Source organism: Balaenoptera acutorostrata, chromosome 3 (genome assembly GCF_949987535.1).
Source record: "Balaenoptera acutorostrata chromosome 3, mBalAcu1.1, whole genome shotgun sequence".
Lineage (NCBI taxonomy): Eukaryota > Metazoa > Chordata > Mammalia > Artiodactyla > Balaenopteridae > Balaenoptera > Balaenoptera acutorostrata.
In genome coordinates, this window is record NC_080066.1 from 98,463,859 (window position 1) to 98,482,110 (window position 18,252).

General features: G+C 37.5%; 1 protein-coding gene across 1 annotated transcript in view; it reads right to left on the reverse strand.

The window, feature by feature from the left end:
- Positions 1-331: 331 nt before the first annotated feature.
- The window catches only part of SPRED1 (sprouty related EVH1 domain containing 1), a 122,667-nt gene continuing 104,746 nt past the window's right edge, over positions 332-18,252 (reverse strand). Inside the window, exons 6-7 of the mRNA XM_007180427.2 lie at positions 4,167-4,268; positions 332-1,645 (exon numbers count right to left, since the gene is read on the reverse strand). Coding sequence (XP_007180489.1) covers positions 995-1,645; positions 4,167-4,268 — 753 coding nt within the window. The 3' untranslated portion in view covers positions 332-994. The remainder of the gene's footprint in view (positions 1,646-4,166; positions 4,269-18,252) is intronic.

Sequence of the window (18,252 nt, forward strand, 5' to 3'; positions counted from 1 at the left end):
TTTTCACCTTGTAAAACATTTGTAAATGCAATATAATTTTTTGAAGGAGGAAACTCTGAAAGAAAACAACTTGCTGGTTGAATACCACAAAAAACAAAACAACAACCCAAAACCTTACTTTTTTCTATAATGTTTACTCAGTCTCTTTTCATATAAAAATAAGTGTTATGTTCCCATCATAACATTAGACAATTACATCTGTGCTTTAAAAAAAAGTTGGTCACTCAAGGCTATTAGAATATTTTTTAAGGATTTTAGATTACCAGAATGTACAGATATAACTCAATATAAACTGTAGCCAAAGGGAAATGACAATGAAAATACCAAATCATTCACATGGAACAAAAATGTTATTAACTAGATAAGTAAAATATTCAAAATATAATGGAATGTGACAGTAGATATATGTACATCTACTTCAGAACTAGGAAGGGGAGGAAAAGTTTAATATGTAATAATTCGTACCTTATATTTAGTTAAATATAAACATTTGTTATTTATACATAAAACTGCTTTCAAAAAACAACTAATAAATGATTTAGTTGCACTTGTTTTACTTCTTACAGTTCCCAAGTGTTAACTTTTTTTAGATTGAAATCAACTGTCCCCTAGTGCACTTTAAGTTTATATCTTAATGAATTCAAACCTTTAAAAGTCCCATCACCTAATGCATAAATATATAAAAATGCCAAAAAATTAATCCCTTTTAGTTGGATCATATTTATGCTCACTTTATATAGCCAATAACCAGAAATGGTTTCCTTTTGCAAATATTCTTTAGAACCTGCAACAAAACATGCCATGCACTCCAGGGAAAAAGTTAGGCATGGCTAGCATTTGTGAAATGCCAAGAACTGATGAGTTCTGCTTCCTCCACGTGTGGCCCCAATGATACCAGGCAAGATTTCATAATGCTTGCCAAAAGCTTCCACAAATCCAAGTTAGCTAATTCCTGGACGCAAAGATTTTAAGCTCATTTTGGCACTGGATGCTTTCATCCAGCAGCTTTATGTTTCCCACCACAGCACCCACACGCCTCACCACAACGATGGCACATTCTCAAAGGGACGTAGCAGCACATACATGGTACAATGAAAGACAAAGCTACTAGGGCTAACCATCGTAAGCAGAACTTGTCATCGCTAGTGTCACATGAACAGGGATCAGAAAAATCTCCCTCTGAGTCTGACATACAATGATACAACATGCTCTCTGCACAGAGCATGCAACTAACTTGATATATGCATCTTTTAATAGGGTCTGGAGCATCCTGACATTTCCCCCTGCCATTTTCTTCATGATTAAACCTTTCTTGGCAGTATACGCAGCGAGAACGTTCACCGTCTTCTTTTCTTCGTTTTGACTTCTTAAATTTTAATGAGGAAGGCTGTGTCTTAAATACCACAGAGTCTTTGAGTGAACTTAACTTAGTCTCATCCCCACAAGAGTATAGATAGTCTGATTTTTTACTGTCTGGTTTAGAAAACTGAATACTGGAGTCAGTATCATCTCTCTCCAAGTCACTTTTCCACACGTCAGGATGTCTGTAGTCTGCATAGCGACGTATTAAGATATCGCGAGGGTTTATTCTGACAATCTCATCCTCATCTTGAAAGCTGACATGTCGGATTGATTTCAAAGGGACCTAAAAAGGAAAGAGATGAAAATTGCAATAATGACTGTGAAGGTTAATTTTATGTGCCAACTTGGCTGGGCCACAGTGCCCAGATATTTGGCAAACATTATTTTACATGTTTAAGTGAAGATGTTTCTTGGACGAGATAAACGTTTCAATGGGTAGACCGTAAGTGTAGCAGATTATCCTCCCTGACGTAGGTGGCTTTCATCCAATCAGTTGAAGGCTTTAATAGTACAAAGACTGACCTTGCTGGAGCAAGAAGGAATTCTACCAGCAGTCTGCCTTTGGATACAGACTACAGCTCTTCCCTGGGTCTCAAGCCTGACAGCCTACCCTGCAGATTTTGAATATGTACCTCTACCATCACATGAGCCAATTCCTTAAAATAAATCTCTTTCTCTTTATATATATATCTCTCTTGTTGGTTCTGTTTCTCTGGAGAACCCTGACTCATACAGATTTTAGTACCAAGGTGTAGGATGTTGTGCTAACAAACATCTAAAAATGTGGCAGTGCCTTTGGAACTGGGTAATGGGTAGGGGCTGAAAGAGTTTTGAGGTGCATGTTATAAAAAGGCTAGGTAGCTTTGAAGAGACTTGGTAGAAATAAGAACATTAAAGGTGCTTCTGGTGAGGGCTTGGATGAAAATGAGGAACATACTGTTGACACCAGAGGAAAGTTGATCCTTGTTATAAAGTGGCAAAGAATGCGGGTGAATTGTATTCTAGTCTCTTGTGGAAGGTAGAATTTGTGAGTGATGGACTTGGATATTTAGCAGAAATTTACAAGCAAAGTGCTGAGGGTGGAGCCTAGTTCCTCCTTGCTGCTTATACTACAATATGAAAAGAAAGTGATTAATTGAAATAGTAATTTTTGAAACAAAAATGAACCAGAATTTGAAGAGCAAGAAAATTCTCAGGAAGATGCTATCACTGATGGCCAAGGGGGTGGGGCCACCTCCCTCATGAGCCCAGAGGAATTTTGCCTCAGGATGAATCAAACTTTGAGCTCACTTACACTTGACTTAGATGGTATTTAGATGAGATTTGGGACGTAGAGGTGATGCTAGAATGGGTTAAGTTTTTTGGGGTGTTGTGATGGGGTGAATGTATTTTGCATGTGAGAAGAGGGACCAGAGGGTGGAACGTTATGGGCTGAATTGTGTCCCCCCAAATCCATATGTTGATGCCCCAATCCCCAGTATATCAGAATGTGACTGCATTTGGAAATTAAAAAGGTGATTAAAATATAAGGCCCTTAGGGTAGGCCTTAATCCAATTTGATTGGTATCCTTATAAGAAGAAGAAATTTGGACAGAAAGAGAGAGAGAGAGAGACCAGAGATGTGGGTGCACAGAGGAAAAAAAATACAGCCAGGGGCTTCCCTGGTGGCGCAGTGGTTGAGAGTCTGCCTGCCAATGCAGGGGACACGGGTTTGAGCCCTGGTCTGGGAAGGTCCCACATGCCGCGGAGCAACTGGGCCCGTGAGCCACAACTACTGAGCCTGCGCGTCTGGAGCCTGTGCTCCCCAAGAGAGACCGCGACAGTGAAAGGCCCGCGCACCGCGATGAAGAGTGGTCCCCGCTTGCCGCAACTAGAGAAAGCCCTCGCACAGAAACGAAGACCTAACACAGCCATGAATAAAATAAATAAATAATTAAAAAAAAAATATATATATATATATATATATTCTGAAGACCTTCTCTCTCCCCATATTTGTTACTAAGGACCAATATCCATCTTATAGTTCTTAAAAAAAAAAAAAAAAAAATACAGCCAGAAGGTGACCATTGGCAAGCCAAGGAGAAAGGCCACAGAAGAAACCAAATGCATCAACACCTTGAACTGGGACTTCCAGTTTCCAGAACTGTGAGCAAATACATTTTTGTTGTTCAAGCCACTCTGTCTGTGGTATTTTGTTATGACAGCCCTGGCAAACTAATACAAAGACATACGTGTTCATAGGTGGGCTATACAAGTCTCTGAAAATGACTTAAAACACATCACACTCTCTCATCCTTCTGGGGAGGCTGTTTCCTTGAGGCCAGGGAGAAAAGTAAACCTTTCAGGCATAAATCAAAATGACGCTTCCCTTCATGCATATAAGTGGGCGTCTAGTAGTCACATTTGTACCTTCTAGTGCCGGTCACTGGACACAGTGACTACTCTGTAAGTAAGCACATGGATCCACGCTGGGGCAGACTTCTATTCCCCATATATTTGGAATTGTGGCTAAAAAAAGTCCACGTCTGGACTAAAGGTGGAGTGATGGATGCAGACCATTAAATTACAACATACGATTCCTATTGGTGATAAGTATACTGACAATCCCCCAGACTCAAACCAGAAATTTGGAGGGAATTTAAGTAATGGGGTTTAGAAGTATATATAAACAAATAGAAAATTTATACACTAAAATACAATTCTAGTACAACTCAACTATATGGAGAATTAGAAAGACTGGAAAATTTCACTCACATGTTAATTAGTTACATACCAAATCAGAAGATAAAACTAAGATTACTTACCTTATTTTGGGACTTTAGGCTTCCACATTCCTTGGGTATTTGCCGCTGTACATATTCTATACTTCTGCCCTGAATGTCTAGGCCTGGATGACTGAACATTATCTAAAATACAAACAATTTCTACTTAAGTGACAAAAGAACACATTCCTTACTTTTAATAAAACTATATATAATGTGTATTCCAAAACATCATAATCTATTAGCACTAAGGTTTTTCAAAATGGTTTTAACAAAAAGCATTACTTGAGTCATCCTATTTATTATTTAAACTTAGGTCTTTCCTTATACATTTAAAATTTAATTTAAAAAGTAATACAGACTTCTGGTTTCTGTTCTGGCATATAAGGAGCTTGGAAGCTGCCACTCTGTTGTAACAACAAGTAAAAAAGCTGAACAACAACAAAAAATATCGACAACTCCTCTTAGATCCATGAGAGAGGAGGACACAGGGCAAACCCCACCCCTAAGACTGCAGAGGGAGACAACAAAAAAAAGGGAGTCACTGCTTACCAGAGCAGAGACTCATGAGTGAAAATCACCATGGAAACCGGAACCAGGGTGAAAAAAAAAAAAAAAATCTCAACTGTAATTGACAAATTGCTGGAGGCTCAGGATGGACAACTCAGAGAGTTAAAAAAACTCCTGGTTGGCGGTGGGGACAGTCATTGAGAAGCCCCCAAACTCTTCTGAGTTTACCTCTAGGAGATCAACCAGGTTCCCACAATAAGTATCAGAAATATCCGTACATGCTTCCAGCAGGGGAGTGGAGAAGGAACCATTACGAAATGTGCCAGAACACTCTGTTCTTAACAAGGCCTGTCCTCAGGAAAAACTAGTTAAGGAGGGTCTGACCTACTGTGGTATTATCAGAGTCTATTTGATCTGAAGGAGGGGATATACCCAACACTAGTCAACTCTAACCATCTGACGCACCTAAAGGGAGAGAAAAAACTGATAAATAATTGTGATATTCACAATCCTGAGGGAAAGGCTCAGACTAAAAGACTGAGACCTAATCACAACTGTAGAATACTTCCTCTTCCTATACACTTTACCACTACATCACTAAAGGCTTATTTACAGCAGTTCCTTTTACCCAGCACATCATGTCTAGCAATCAAGAAAGATGATAAAAAACATACCAAAAGACGAAAATACATTTTGAAATGACAGAACAAGCATCAGAACCAGATATGGCAGGGATATTGGACTCAGCAGACTAGGAATTTAAAACAACTATGATTAATATGCTAAGACTCCAATGTTTAAAGTAGATAGCATACAAGAAAAAATGAGCAATGAAAGCAGAGAAATAGAAATCCTAATAAAGAATACCACCCCCCCCCCAAAAAATCTAGAGATCAAAAGTACTAAGAATACCTTTGATGAGCTTAGTAGACTGGACATGGCTGAGGAAAAAAATCTCTGAGCTTGAGGATTAAGCAATAGAAATCTCCAAAATTGAAAAGAAAGATAATAAAGACTGAAAAAAAAAAAGACTATCCAAGAACTGTGGGACAACTACAAAAGGTGTAACATACACAAAACAGAAAGAACAGATGAAGAAAGAGCGAAAGGAACAAAAGAAATATATGAAATAATAATGACTGAGAATTTACCCAAATTAATGTCAGATGTCCAATCACATATCCAAGAAGCTCAGAGAACAGCAAGCAGGAAAATGGAGGGAAGGGAAAAAAAAAAAGCACCTAAGCATATCATTTTCAAACTATAAAAAATCAAAGAAAAAAATCCTGAAAGATGCCAGAGGAAAAAATATTTTACTTATAAAGAGTAATTAACATCTGACTTCTTTGCAGAAATGATGCAAGCAAGAAGAGTGAAGTGAAATAGTTAAAGTGGTAAGAGAAAAAGTCCGCCAACCTAGAATTCTGTACCCTGCAAAATTATCCTTCAGATGTGACGGAGACTGGTGGGAATGTATTGGTGTAACCACTGTGGAAAAGAGTATGGAGGTTTCTCAAAAAACTAAAAATAGAACTACCATATGACCCAGCAATTCCACTTCTGGGTATATATCTGAAAGAAACATGAACACTAATTTGAAAAGATACATGCACCCCAATGTTTATAGCAGCATTATTTACAATTGCCAAGATATGGAAGCAACCTAAGTGTCCATCAACAGATGAATGGATAAGATGTGGTGTGTATAAACACACACACACACGTGCACCCACCCACCCACACACACGATGGAATATTACTCATCCATAAAAAAGAATTAAATTTTGACATTTCCAACAACATAGATGGACTTGGAGGGTATTTCACTAAGTGAAGTAAGTCAGACAGAGAAAGAAGAATACTCTATGATACCACTTGCATGTGAAATCTAAAAAATACAACAAACTATTGAATATAACAAAAAAGAAACATAGACTCTCAGATACAGAGAACAAATTAGTGGTTATCAGTGGGTAGAGGGAAGAGGGGAGGGGCAACATGGGAGTAGGGGATTAAGAGAGAGAAGCTATCATATAAAAGAAAAATTAAATTAAAAAATAAACATTAAAAAAATGTGAAAGAGACATAAAGACTTTCTTAAACAAAAAAAAATGGAGGAAATTTGTTGCTGGTAGACCTGCCTTATAAGAAATGTTAACAGAGGTTCTTTAGAGAGAAGGAAAATAATATAGGCCAGAAACTTGGATCTACATGAGAATGGAAGAGCATTTAAGAAGAAATAAGTGAAAATAAAATAAAACTTATAATTTTCGCATTCTTAACTGAGCTAACAGAAGTTTGTTCAAAAAATAGCAACAGGGCTTCCCTGGTGGCGCAGTGGTTGAGAATCTGCCTGCCAATGCAGGGGACACGGGTTCGAACCCTGGTCTGGGAAGATCCCACATGCCGCAGAGCAACTGGGCCCGTGAGCCACAACTACTGAGCCTGCGTGTCTGGAGCCTGTGCTCCGCAACAAGAGAGGCCGCAATAGTAAGAGGCCCGCGTACCGCAATGAAGAGTGGCCCCCACTCGCCCCAACTAGAGAAAGCCCTCGCACAGAAACGAAGACCCAACACAGCCAAAAATAAATAAATAAATAAATTTATATAAAAAAAAGAAAAGAGTAAATCCCACTTCTACCCACTACTGTAAAAAAAAAAAAAACAAAAAAAGGAACAGTGGGGGACCTCCCCAGCAGTCCAGTGGTTAAGAATCCATGCTTCCACCGCAAGGGGCATGGGTTCAATCCCTGGTCAGGGAACTAAGGTCCTGCATGCCAAGCAGCGTGGCCAAAAACAAAAACAAACAGCAACAATGTATTTGATCATGTATGATTATGCACATATTTACATACATATGCATATATATGTATATAAAATAAGATGACTGACAGCAATGATGCAAAGGGTGGAAGGAGCAATTAGGATTATGGTTATTATAAAGTACTCCCACTCACTGTAAAGTGGTTTAGTGTTGTTAGAGTAAAAGTAAATGGCTGGAGAATAATACACCACGCTAATTCTAACCAAAAGAAATCAGGAGTTCCTATATTAATTTCAGACAGAGCAGACTTCAAAACAAGGAAAGTTATCAGTGATAAAGACGGCATTATATAATGATAAAGGGGTTAATTCCCCAAGAAGACATAACAATCCTCAATGTGTACGTGTTTAGCAACACAGCATCAAATTACATGAGGCAAAAACGGATAGAACCTCAAGGAAACGGATACACCCATTAGCATAGCTGGAGACTTCAACATCCCTCTCTATCAGAAATGAACAGACTGATGTCTTGAGAACCAAAAGTAACTTTACAATCTCTGCATACCTGGAATCCATCCTTCTTGGCTTCTTTTGGCTCACTACTGGATCTTCCAAATGAAGCAGACCCAATTTTCTGTGGGTCTGAAATTTCACCAGGGGTTTGCTTTTACCATGTGTCCTAGGGTTCTGTCTGTTCATTTTTTTGGTTGCTGTTGTTCTTCTTTCTTCCTTTTTTTCTGAGTCATGTGGCTGGGAGGGTCTTGGTACTCCAGCTGGGTGTCAGGACTGAGCCTCCGCGGTGGGAGTACTGAGTCCAGGACACTGGACCACCAGAAACCTCCCGGCCGCACATAATATCAATCAGCGAGAGCTATCTCAGAGATCTTCATCTCAACACTAAGACTCAGCTCCACCCAACGGCCAGCAAGCTCCAGTGCTGGACGCCCCATGCCAAACAACTAGCAAGACAGGAACACAACCCCACCCATAAGCAGAGAGGCTGCCTAAAGTCATATTAAGTTCATGGACATTCCAAAACACACCACCGGCTGCAGCCCTGCCCACCAGAAGGACAAGAAACAGCTCCACCCACCAGAACACAGGCACCAGTCCCCTCCACCAGGAAGCCTACACAAGCCACTGAACCAACCTCATCCACTGGGGGCAGACACCAAAAATAACAGGAAATATGAACCTGCAGCCTGCGAAATGGAGACCCCAAACACAATAAGTTAAACAAAATCAGAAAACAGAGACATATGCAGCAGATGAAGGAGCAAGGTAAAAACCCACCAGACCAAACAAATGAAGAGGAAATAGGCAGTCTACCTGAAAAAGAATTCAGAGTAATGATAGTAAAGATGATCGAAAATCTTGGAAATAGAATAGAGAAAATACAAGAAATGTTTAACGAGGACCTAGAAGAACTAAAAAGCAAACAAAGAATGATGAACAACACAATAAGTAAAATTAAAAATTCTCTAGAAGGAATCAATACCAGAATAACTGAGGCAGAAGAACGGATAAGTGACCTGGAAGATAAAATAGTGGAAATAACTACCGCAGAGCAGAATAAAGAAAAAAGAATGAAAAGAATTGAGGACAGTCTCAGAGACCTCTGGGACAACAGTAAATGAACCAACATTTGATTATACGGGTCTCAGAAGAAGAAGAGAAAAAGAAAGGGTCTGAGAAAATATTTGAAAAGATTATAGTTGAAAACTTCCCCAACATGGGAAAGGAAGTAGTCAATCAAGTACAGGAAGTGCAGAGAGTCCCATACAGGATAAAGCCAAGGAGAAACATGACAAGACACATATTAATCAAACTATCAAAAAATAAATTCAAAGAAAAATATTAAAAGCAGCAAGGGAAAAACAACAAATAACATACAAGGGAAACCCCATAAGATTAACACCTGATCTTTCAGCAGAAACTCTCCAAGCCAGAAGGGAGTGGTAGGACATATTAAAGTGATGAAAGGGAAAAACCTACAACCAAGATTACTCTACCCAGCAAGAATCTCATTCAGATTCGGCAGAGAAATTAAAACCTTTACAGACAAGCAAAAGTTAAGAGAATTCAGCACCACTAAACCAGCTTTACAACAAATGCTAAAGGAATTTCTCTAGGCAGGAAACACAAGAGAAGGAAAAGACCTACAAAAACAAACCCAAAACAATTAAGAAAATGGTAATAGGAACATACATATCGATAATTAACTTCAATGTAAATGGATTAAATGTTCTAACCAAAAGACACAGACTGGCTGAATGGATACAAAAACAAGACCCACATATATGCTGTCTACAAGAGACCCACTTCAGACCTAGGGACACATACAGACTGAAAGTGAGGGGATGGAAAAAGGTATTCCATGCAAATGGAAATCAAAAGAAAGCTGAAGTAGCAATACTCATATCAGACAAAACAGACTTTAAAATAAAGACTACTACAAGAGACAAAGAAGGACACTACATAATGATCAAGGGATCAATCCAAGAAGAAGATATAACAATTGTGAATATTTATGTACCCAACATAGGAGCACCTCAATACGTAAGGCAAAAGCTAACAGCCATAAAAGGGGGAATCAACAGTAACAATAATAGTAGGGGACTTTAACACCCACCCCACTTTCACCAAAGGACAGATCATCCAAAATGAAAATAAAAAAGGAAACACAAGCTTTTAAAGACACATTAGACCAGATAGACTTAATTGATATTTATAGGACATTCCATCCAAAAACAACAGAATACACTTTCTACTTAAGTGCTCATGGAACATTCTCCAGGATAGATCATATCTTGGGTCACAAATCGAGCCTCGGTAAATTTAAGAAAACTGGAATAGTAACAAATATCTTTTCCGACCACAATGCTATGAGATGAGATATCAATTACAGGAAAAAAACTGTAAAAAATATAAACACATGGAGGCTAAACAATATTCTACTAAATAACCAAGAGGTCACTGAAGAAATCAAAGAGGAAATCAAAAAATACCTAGAAACAAATGACAATGAAAACAAGATGGCCCAAAACCTATGGGATGCAGCAAAAGCAGTTCTAAGACAGAAGTTTATAACAATACAATCCTACCTCAAGAAACAATAAAAATCTCAAATAAACAACCTAAACTTACACCTAAAGCAATTAGAGAAAGAAGAACAAAAAATCCCCCAAAGTTAGTGGAAGGAAAGAAATCATAAAGATCAGATCAGAAATAAATGAAAAAGAAATGAAGGAAACAATAGCAAAGATCAGTAAAACTAAAAAAGCTGGTTCTTTGAGAAGATAAACAAAACTGATAAACCATTAGCCAGACTCATCAAGAAAAAAAGGGAGAAAACTCAAATCAATAGAATTAGAAATGCAAAAGGAGAAGTAACAACTGAAACTGCAGAAATACAAAGGATCATGAGAGACTACTACAAGCAACTATATGCCAATAAAATGGACAACCTGGAAGAAATGGACAAATTCTTAGAAAAGCATAACCTTCTGAAATTGAACCAGGAAGAAACAGAAAATATGAAGAGACCAATCACAAGTACTGAAACTGAAACTGTGATTAAGAATCTTCCAACAAACAAAAGCCTAGGACCAGACGGCTTCACAGGTGAATTCTATTAAACATTTAGAGAAGAGCTAACACCCACCCTTTTCACACTCTTCCAAGATATAGCAGAGGGGGGAACACTCCCAAATTCATCCTACAAGGCCACCATCACCCTGATACTAAAACCAGACAAAGATGTCACAAAGAAAGAAAACTACAGACCAGTATCACTGATGAACATAGATGCAAAAATCCTCAACAAAATACTAGCAAACAGAATCCAACAGCATGTTAAAAGGACCATACACCATGATCAAGTGGGGTTTATCACAGGAACGCAAGGATTCTTCAATATACGCAAATCGATCAATGTGATACACCATATTAACAAACTGAAGGATAAAAACCGTATGATCATCTCAGTAGATGCAGAAAAAGCTTTTGACAAAATTCAACACCCATTTATGATAAAAACTCTCCAGAAAGTGGGCATAGAGGGAACCTACCTCAACATAATAAAGGCCATATAGGACAAACCCACAGCCAACATCGTTCTCAATGGTGAAAAACTGAACCCATTTCCTCTAAGATCAGGAACAAGACAAGGTTGCCTACTCTCACCACTATTATTCAACATGGTTTTGGAAGTATTAGCCACAGCAATCAGAGAAGAAAAAGAAATAAAAGGAATCCAAATTGGAAAAGAAGAAGTAAAACTGTCACTGCAGATGACATGATACTATACATAGAGAATCCTAAAGGTGCTACCAGAAAACTACCAGAGATAATCAATGAATTTGGTAAAGTAGCAGGATACAAAATTAATGCACAGAAATCTCTTGCATTCCTATACACTAATGATGAAAAATCTGAAAAAGAAATTAAGGAAACAATCCCATTTACCACTGCAACAAAGAGAGTAAAATACCTAGGAATAAACCTACCTAAGGAGACAAAATACCTGTATGCAGAAAACTGTAAGACACTGATGAAAGAAATTAAAGACGATACAAACAGATGGAGAGATATACCATGTTCTTGGATTGGAAGAATCAACCTTGTGAAAATGACTATACTACTACCCAAAGCAATCTACAGATTCAATGTAATCCCTAGCAAGCTACCAATGGCATTTTTCACAGAACTAGAACAAAAAATTTTACAATATGTATGGAAACACAAAAGACCCCGAATAGTCAAAGCAATCCTGAGAAAGAAAAATGGAGCTGGAGGAATCAGGCTCCCTGACTTCACACTATACTACAAAGGTACAGTAATCAAGACGCTATGGTTGGTACTGGCTCAAAAACAGAAATATAGATCAATGGAACAGGATAGAAAGCGCAGAGAAACCCATGCACACATGGTCACCTTATCTTTGATAAAGGAGGCAAGGATATACAATGGAGAAAAGACAGCCCCTTCAATAAGTGGTGCTGGGAAAACTGGACAGCTACATGTAAAAGAATGAAATTAGAATACTCCCTAACACCATACACAAAAATAAACTCAAAATGGAGTAAAGACCTAAATGTAAGGCTAGACACTATCAAACTCTTAGAGGGAAACATAGGCAGAACACTCTATGACATAAATCACAGCAAGATCCTTTTTGACCCACCTCCTAGAGAAATGGAAATAAAAACAAAAATGATCAAATGGGACCTAATGAAACTTAAAAGCTTCTGCACAGCCAAGGATACCATAAACAAGACAAAAAGACAACCCCCAGAATGGGAGAAAATATTTGCAAACGAAGCAACTGACAAAGGATTAATCTCCAAAATATACAAGCAGCTCAATATCAAAAAAACAAACAACCCAATCCAAAAATGGGCAGAAGACCTAGATAGACATTTCTCCGAAGAAGATATACAGATTGCCAACAAACACATGAAACGATGCTCAACATCACTAATCATTAGAGAAATGCAAATCAAAACCACAATGAGGTATCACCTCACACCGGTGAGAATGGCCATCATCCAAAAATCTCCAAACAATAAATGCTGGAGAGGGTGTGGTGAAATGGGAATCTGCTTGCACTGTTGGTGGGAATGTAAACTGATATAGCCACTATGGAGAACAGTTTGGAGGTTCCTTAAAAAACTAAAAATAGAATTACCATATGACCCAGCAATCCCACTACTGGGCATATACCCTGAGAAAACCATAATTCAAAAAGAGACATGTACCACAATGTTCATTGCAGCACTATTTACAATAGCCAGGAAATGAAAGCAACCTAAGTGTCTGTCGACAGATGAATGGATAAAGAATATGTGGCACATATATATAATGGAGTATTACTTGGCTATAAAAAGAAATGAAATTGAGTTATTTGCAGTGAGGTGGATGGACCTAGAGTCTGTCATACAGAGTGAAGTAATAAATCAGAAAGAGAAAAACAAATACCGTATGCTAACACATATATATGGAACCTAAAAAAGAAAAGTGCTTCTGATGAACCTAGGGGCAGGACAGGAATAAAGACACAGACGTAGAGAATGGACTTGAGGACACGGGGAGTGGGTAGGGTAACCTGGGATGAAGTGAAAGAGTAGCACTGACATATATACACTACCAAATGTAAAATAGAAAGCTAGTGGGAAGCAGCTGCATAGCACAGGGACATCAGCTCAGTGCTCTGTGACCACCTAGAGGTGTGGGATAGGGAGGGTGGGAGGGAGGTGTAAGAGGGAGGGGATATGGGGATATATGTATACATATAACTGATTCATTTTGTTATACAGCAGAAACTAACACAACCTTGTAAAGCAATTATACTCCAATAAAGATGCTAAAAAACAATAAAGAAATGAACAGATTCAGCAGGCAGAGAATCAGTAAGGACACAGGTGAACTAAACAACACCTTCAATCAAGTGGATCTAACTGACATCTGAAGACTACTTCATCCAACAACAAACAGCAGAATACACATTTTCTCAAGCTTACATGGAACCTTAAGCACGACAGACCACATTCTTGAACATAAAACAAACCTTAACAAATTTAAAATAGTAGAAATCATACAATGTCCATTCTCAGACTACAAAGGAATTAACATAGAAGTCAGTAACAGAAGGATATCTGGAAAATCACCAAATAAATGGAGGTTAAACAACACACTTCTAAATAACGCATGGGTCAAAGAAGAAATCTCAAGAGAAATTAAAAATTATTTTGAACTAAATAGAAATGAAAACACAACTTATCAAATGTTGTGGGATACAGCAATAGTAGTGCATAGAGGGAAATTTATAGCATTAAATATATTAGGAAAGAAGATCTAAAATCAATAATATAAGTTTCTACCTTAGAAAACTAGGAAAAGATTCAATCCACAGCAAGGAAAAGAAATAATAAGAATTAGAGTAGAAATCAATGAAACTGAAAGCAGAAAATCAACAGAGAATATTAATTAAACCAAAAGCTGGTTCTTTAAAAAGATCCACAAAACTGATAAGCCTCTAGTCAGGACAACTAAGAGAAAAAAAAAGAGGACACAAATCACTAACTATCAGAAACGAAAGAGGAGGTATCACTACAGATTCCATGAACATTTAAAAGGATAATAAAGGAATGCTATGAACAACTCTACATCCACAAATCTGATAACCTAGATGAAATGGATCTATTCCTTGAAAGGCACAATCTGCCAAAACTGACACAAGAAGAAGAAAACAATCTGAATAGGTCTATATCTATTAAAGAAGTTGAACTGGTAATTAATAACCTTCCAAAATAGAAAGCACACAGATCCAGCTGGGGTTTACTGGTGAATACCACAAAACATTTAAGGAAGAAATTATACCAATTCTCTCCAATCTCTTTCAGAAGATAGAAAACAGAAAATACTTCCTAACTCATTCCAAGAGGTCAGCATTATCTTAATCCTAAAACCAGACAAAAACATTACCAAAAAGGAAAACAAACAAAAATACAGACATCTCAAATAAACACTGATGCAAAAATCCTCAACAAAATATTAGCTCATTGAATCCAACAATGTATAGAAAGAATTATACATCATGACCAAGTGGATTCAACCCCACTATGCAAGGCTGGTTTAACATTAAAAGATCTATTAATGTAACACATCAAATCACATGATCTTATCGATATATTGAGAAAAAGTATTTGACAAAATCCAACACCCATTCATAATAAAAACTCTGTAAATTGGGAACAGTGGAGAACTTCTTCAACTTATAAAGAATATCTACAGAAACCCTGAAACTAATATAATTAATGGTGAGAAACTTTAAGTTTTCCCACTAAGATCAGGTACAAAGAGGCAAGGATGTCCCTTCTCTCACCATTCCTTTTCAACATCATACTGGAATTTGTAGCTAATGCAGTAAGACAAGAAAAAGACATAAACAGTATACAGATTGAGAAGAAAGAAATAAAGCTGTCCATGTTCACAGATGACATGATCATCTATATAGAAAATTTGAAAAAATCAACAAAATAACTTCTGCATCTAATAAATGATTTATAGTAAAGTTGCAGGATACAAGGCTTATATACAAAAGACAATCACTTTTCTATAAACCAACAATGAACAAGGGACTTCCCTGGTGGTCCAGGGGTTAAGACTGTGCTTCCACTGCAGGGGGCAAAGGTTTGATTCCTGGTCAGGGAACTAAGATTCCACATGCTATGCGGTGTGGCAAAAACAAACAAACAAACAAAAAAACCAGAAGTGGAATTTGAAATTAAAAACCATTTACGTTAGCATCCCCCAAAATGAAATACTTAATGCATAAATCTAACAAAATACGTACAAGATCTGTATGAGGAAAACTATCAAACTCTGATGAATGAAATCAAAGAAATAAATATAGATATTCCATGTTTGTAAATTGGAAGATTCAATGCTGTCAACATGTCAGCTTTTCCCCAGCTGGCCTATAGATTCAATGCAATCCCAATTAAAATCCCAGCAAGTTATTTTGTGGATATTAACAAAATGGTTCTAAAGTTTACATAGAGAGGCAAAAGACCCAGAATACCCAACACAATACTGAGGTAGAATAAAAGTTAGAGGACTGACATTACCTGACTTCAAGATCTTTTATAAAGCTACATTAAGAAAGATGGTGTGGTACCAGCAAAAAAAAAAAAATAGGTCAATGGAACAGAATAGATGACTTTGGTTATGGCAGTGGCTTTTAAGATATATCAAAGATTCATGAAAGAAAGCATTGATAAGCTGGGCCTCATTAAAATTAAAAACATCTACTCTGAAAAATAAAATGTCAAGAGAATGAGAAGACAAGTCACAGAGTAAGAGAAAATATTGTAAAAGATACCTGATAAAGGACTGATACCTAAAATGTACAAAAACCTCTTTTTTTCTTTATATGTGTCATATTTTTCATTAATAGGTTTCTTCTTTAGAAAAAAGGTACAAAGAACTATTAAAAAATCAACAATAAGAAAATAAACAACCGGGCTTCCCTGGTGGCGCAGTGGTTGAGAATCTGCCTGCTAATGCAGGGGACACGGGTTCAAGCCCTGGTCTGGGAAGATCCCACATGCCACGGAGCAACTGGGCCCGTGAGCCACAACTACTGAGCCTGCGCGTCTGGAGCCTGTGCCCCGCAACGGGAGGGGCCGCGATAGTGAAAGGCCCGCGCACCGCGATGAAGAGTGGCCCCCGCTTGCCGCAACTAGAGAAAGCCCTCGCGCGAACCGAAGACCCAACACAGCCAAAAATAAATAAATAAATAAATAAATAAAGTAGCTATAAAATGGAACTTCCCCCCCCCCCAAAAAAAAAGAGGACAGGGGAAGGGAAACTAATGTTTAAAAAAAAAAAAAAGAAAAGAAAATAAACAACCTGATTAAAAAATGTGCCAAGGACCTCAACAGACACTTTCCCAAGGAAGATATACAGATGGCAAATCAGCATATTAAAAGATGCTCCACGCCGTAAGTCACCAGGGAAATGCAAGTTAAAAATACGAGATACCACTACACACCCAGTAGCATGGCCAATATCCAGAATGCTGACAACACCAAATGCTGGGGAGGACACGGAGCACCAGGAACCCTCATTCATTACTGATGGGAATGCAAAATGGTACGGCCACTTTGGAAGACAATTTGGCAGTTTCTTATAAAACTAAGCATACTCTTCCCGTATGATCCAGCAATTGTACTCCTTGGTATTTACCCAAGGGATTCAAAAACATGTCCACACAAAAACCTGCACACAAATGTTTACAGCAGCCTTATTCATAATTGCTAAAACTTGGAAGAAACTAAGTTTGTTTATTCAGTAGGCTCAATGGATACACAAACAGTGGTATATCCAGACAATGGAATATTACTCAGTATTTTAAAAAAAACGACATGAAAAAACCTTACGTGCATATTACTAAGTGAAAGGCTACATACTGTATGATTCCAACTATATGACATTCTGGTAAAGGTAAAATTATGGAGACAGTAAAAAGATCAGTGGTTGCCAGGATCTGTGTTTGGGAGAAGGGAGAGGTAAGGAGGGAAGAACAGGCAGAGAACAGAGGATTTTTAGGTCAGTGAAAAATGTCTATATGATACTATAATGATGGATACATATCATTATATATTTGTCCAAATCCACAGAATGCACAACACCAAGAATGAACCCTACTGTAAACTATGAACTTTGGGTGATTATATGATGTATCAATGTAGGGTCACCAATCGTAACAAATGTACCACTCAGGTGGTACTTACCACTTTTTGGCCACATATTTAATCTACACACACATGCAAGGGTGCGTATGTGTTTATACATATAGCTTTACCTAATTCTTTTAATAGCAGCTTAATATTCCATTGAATGGATGACTTAATTTAACTAGTCTGATTTATATATATATATAGGCTTTTCCCCACCTTTTGCTGTTACAAACAATATTGCATAAATTATCCTTATACATATTTATCTTTAATACACATGTCCAAGTATATCTGTATCAGAAATAGCTAAAAGTAAAAATACTGGATTAAAAAGTTTGTATGCTTCAATTCAAAAAGCAATTTAAATGGATATATCCAACTCGAACCACCTACTCATTATTAGTAGTGTCTTAAACAGGAAAGGAAGTTTAATAAAAATAGTTAATGACTGAAGAGGTTATCTCATTCCTGGCCTTGTTTCCTGCAGTTTTGAATTTTACTTTCATTAGCACTTTAATCACATGATAGGAACATAAAGAGAAACAGAAGTATTTCAATTTTAATTATGTTGTAGGACTAAAGGACTGATGCGGATGAAGTAAGATTTCT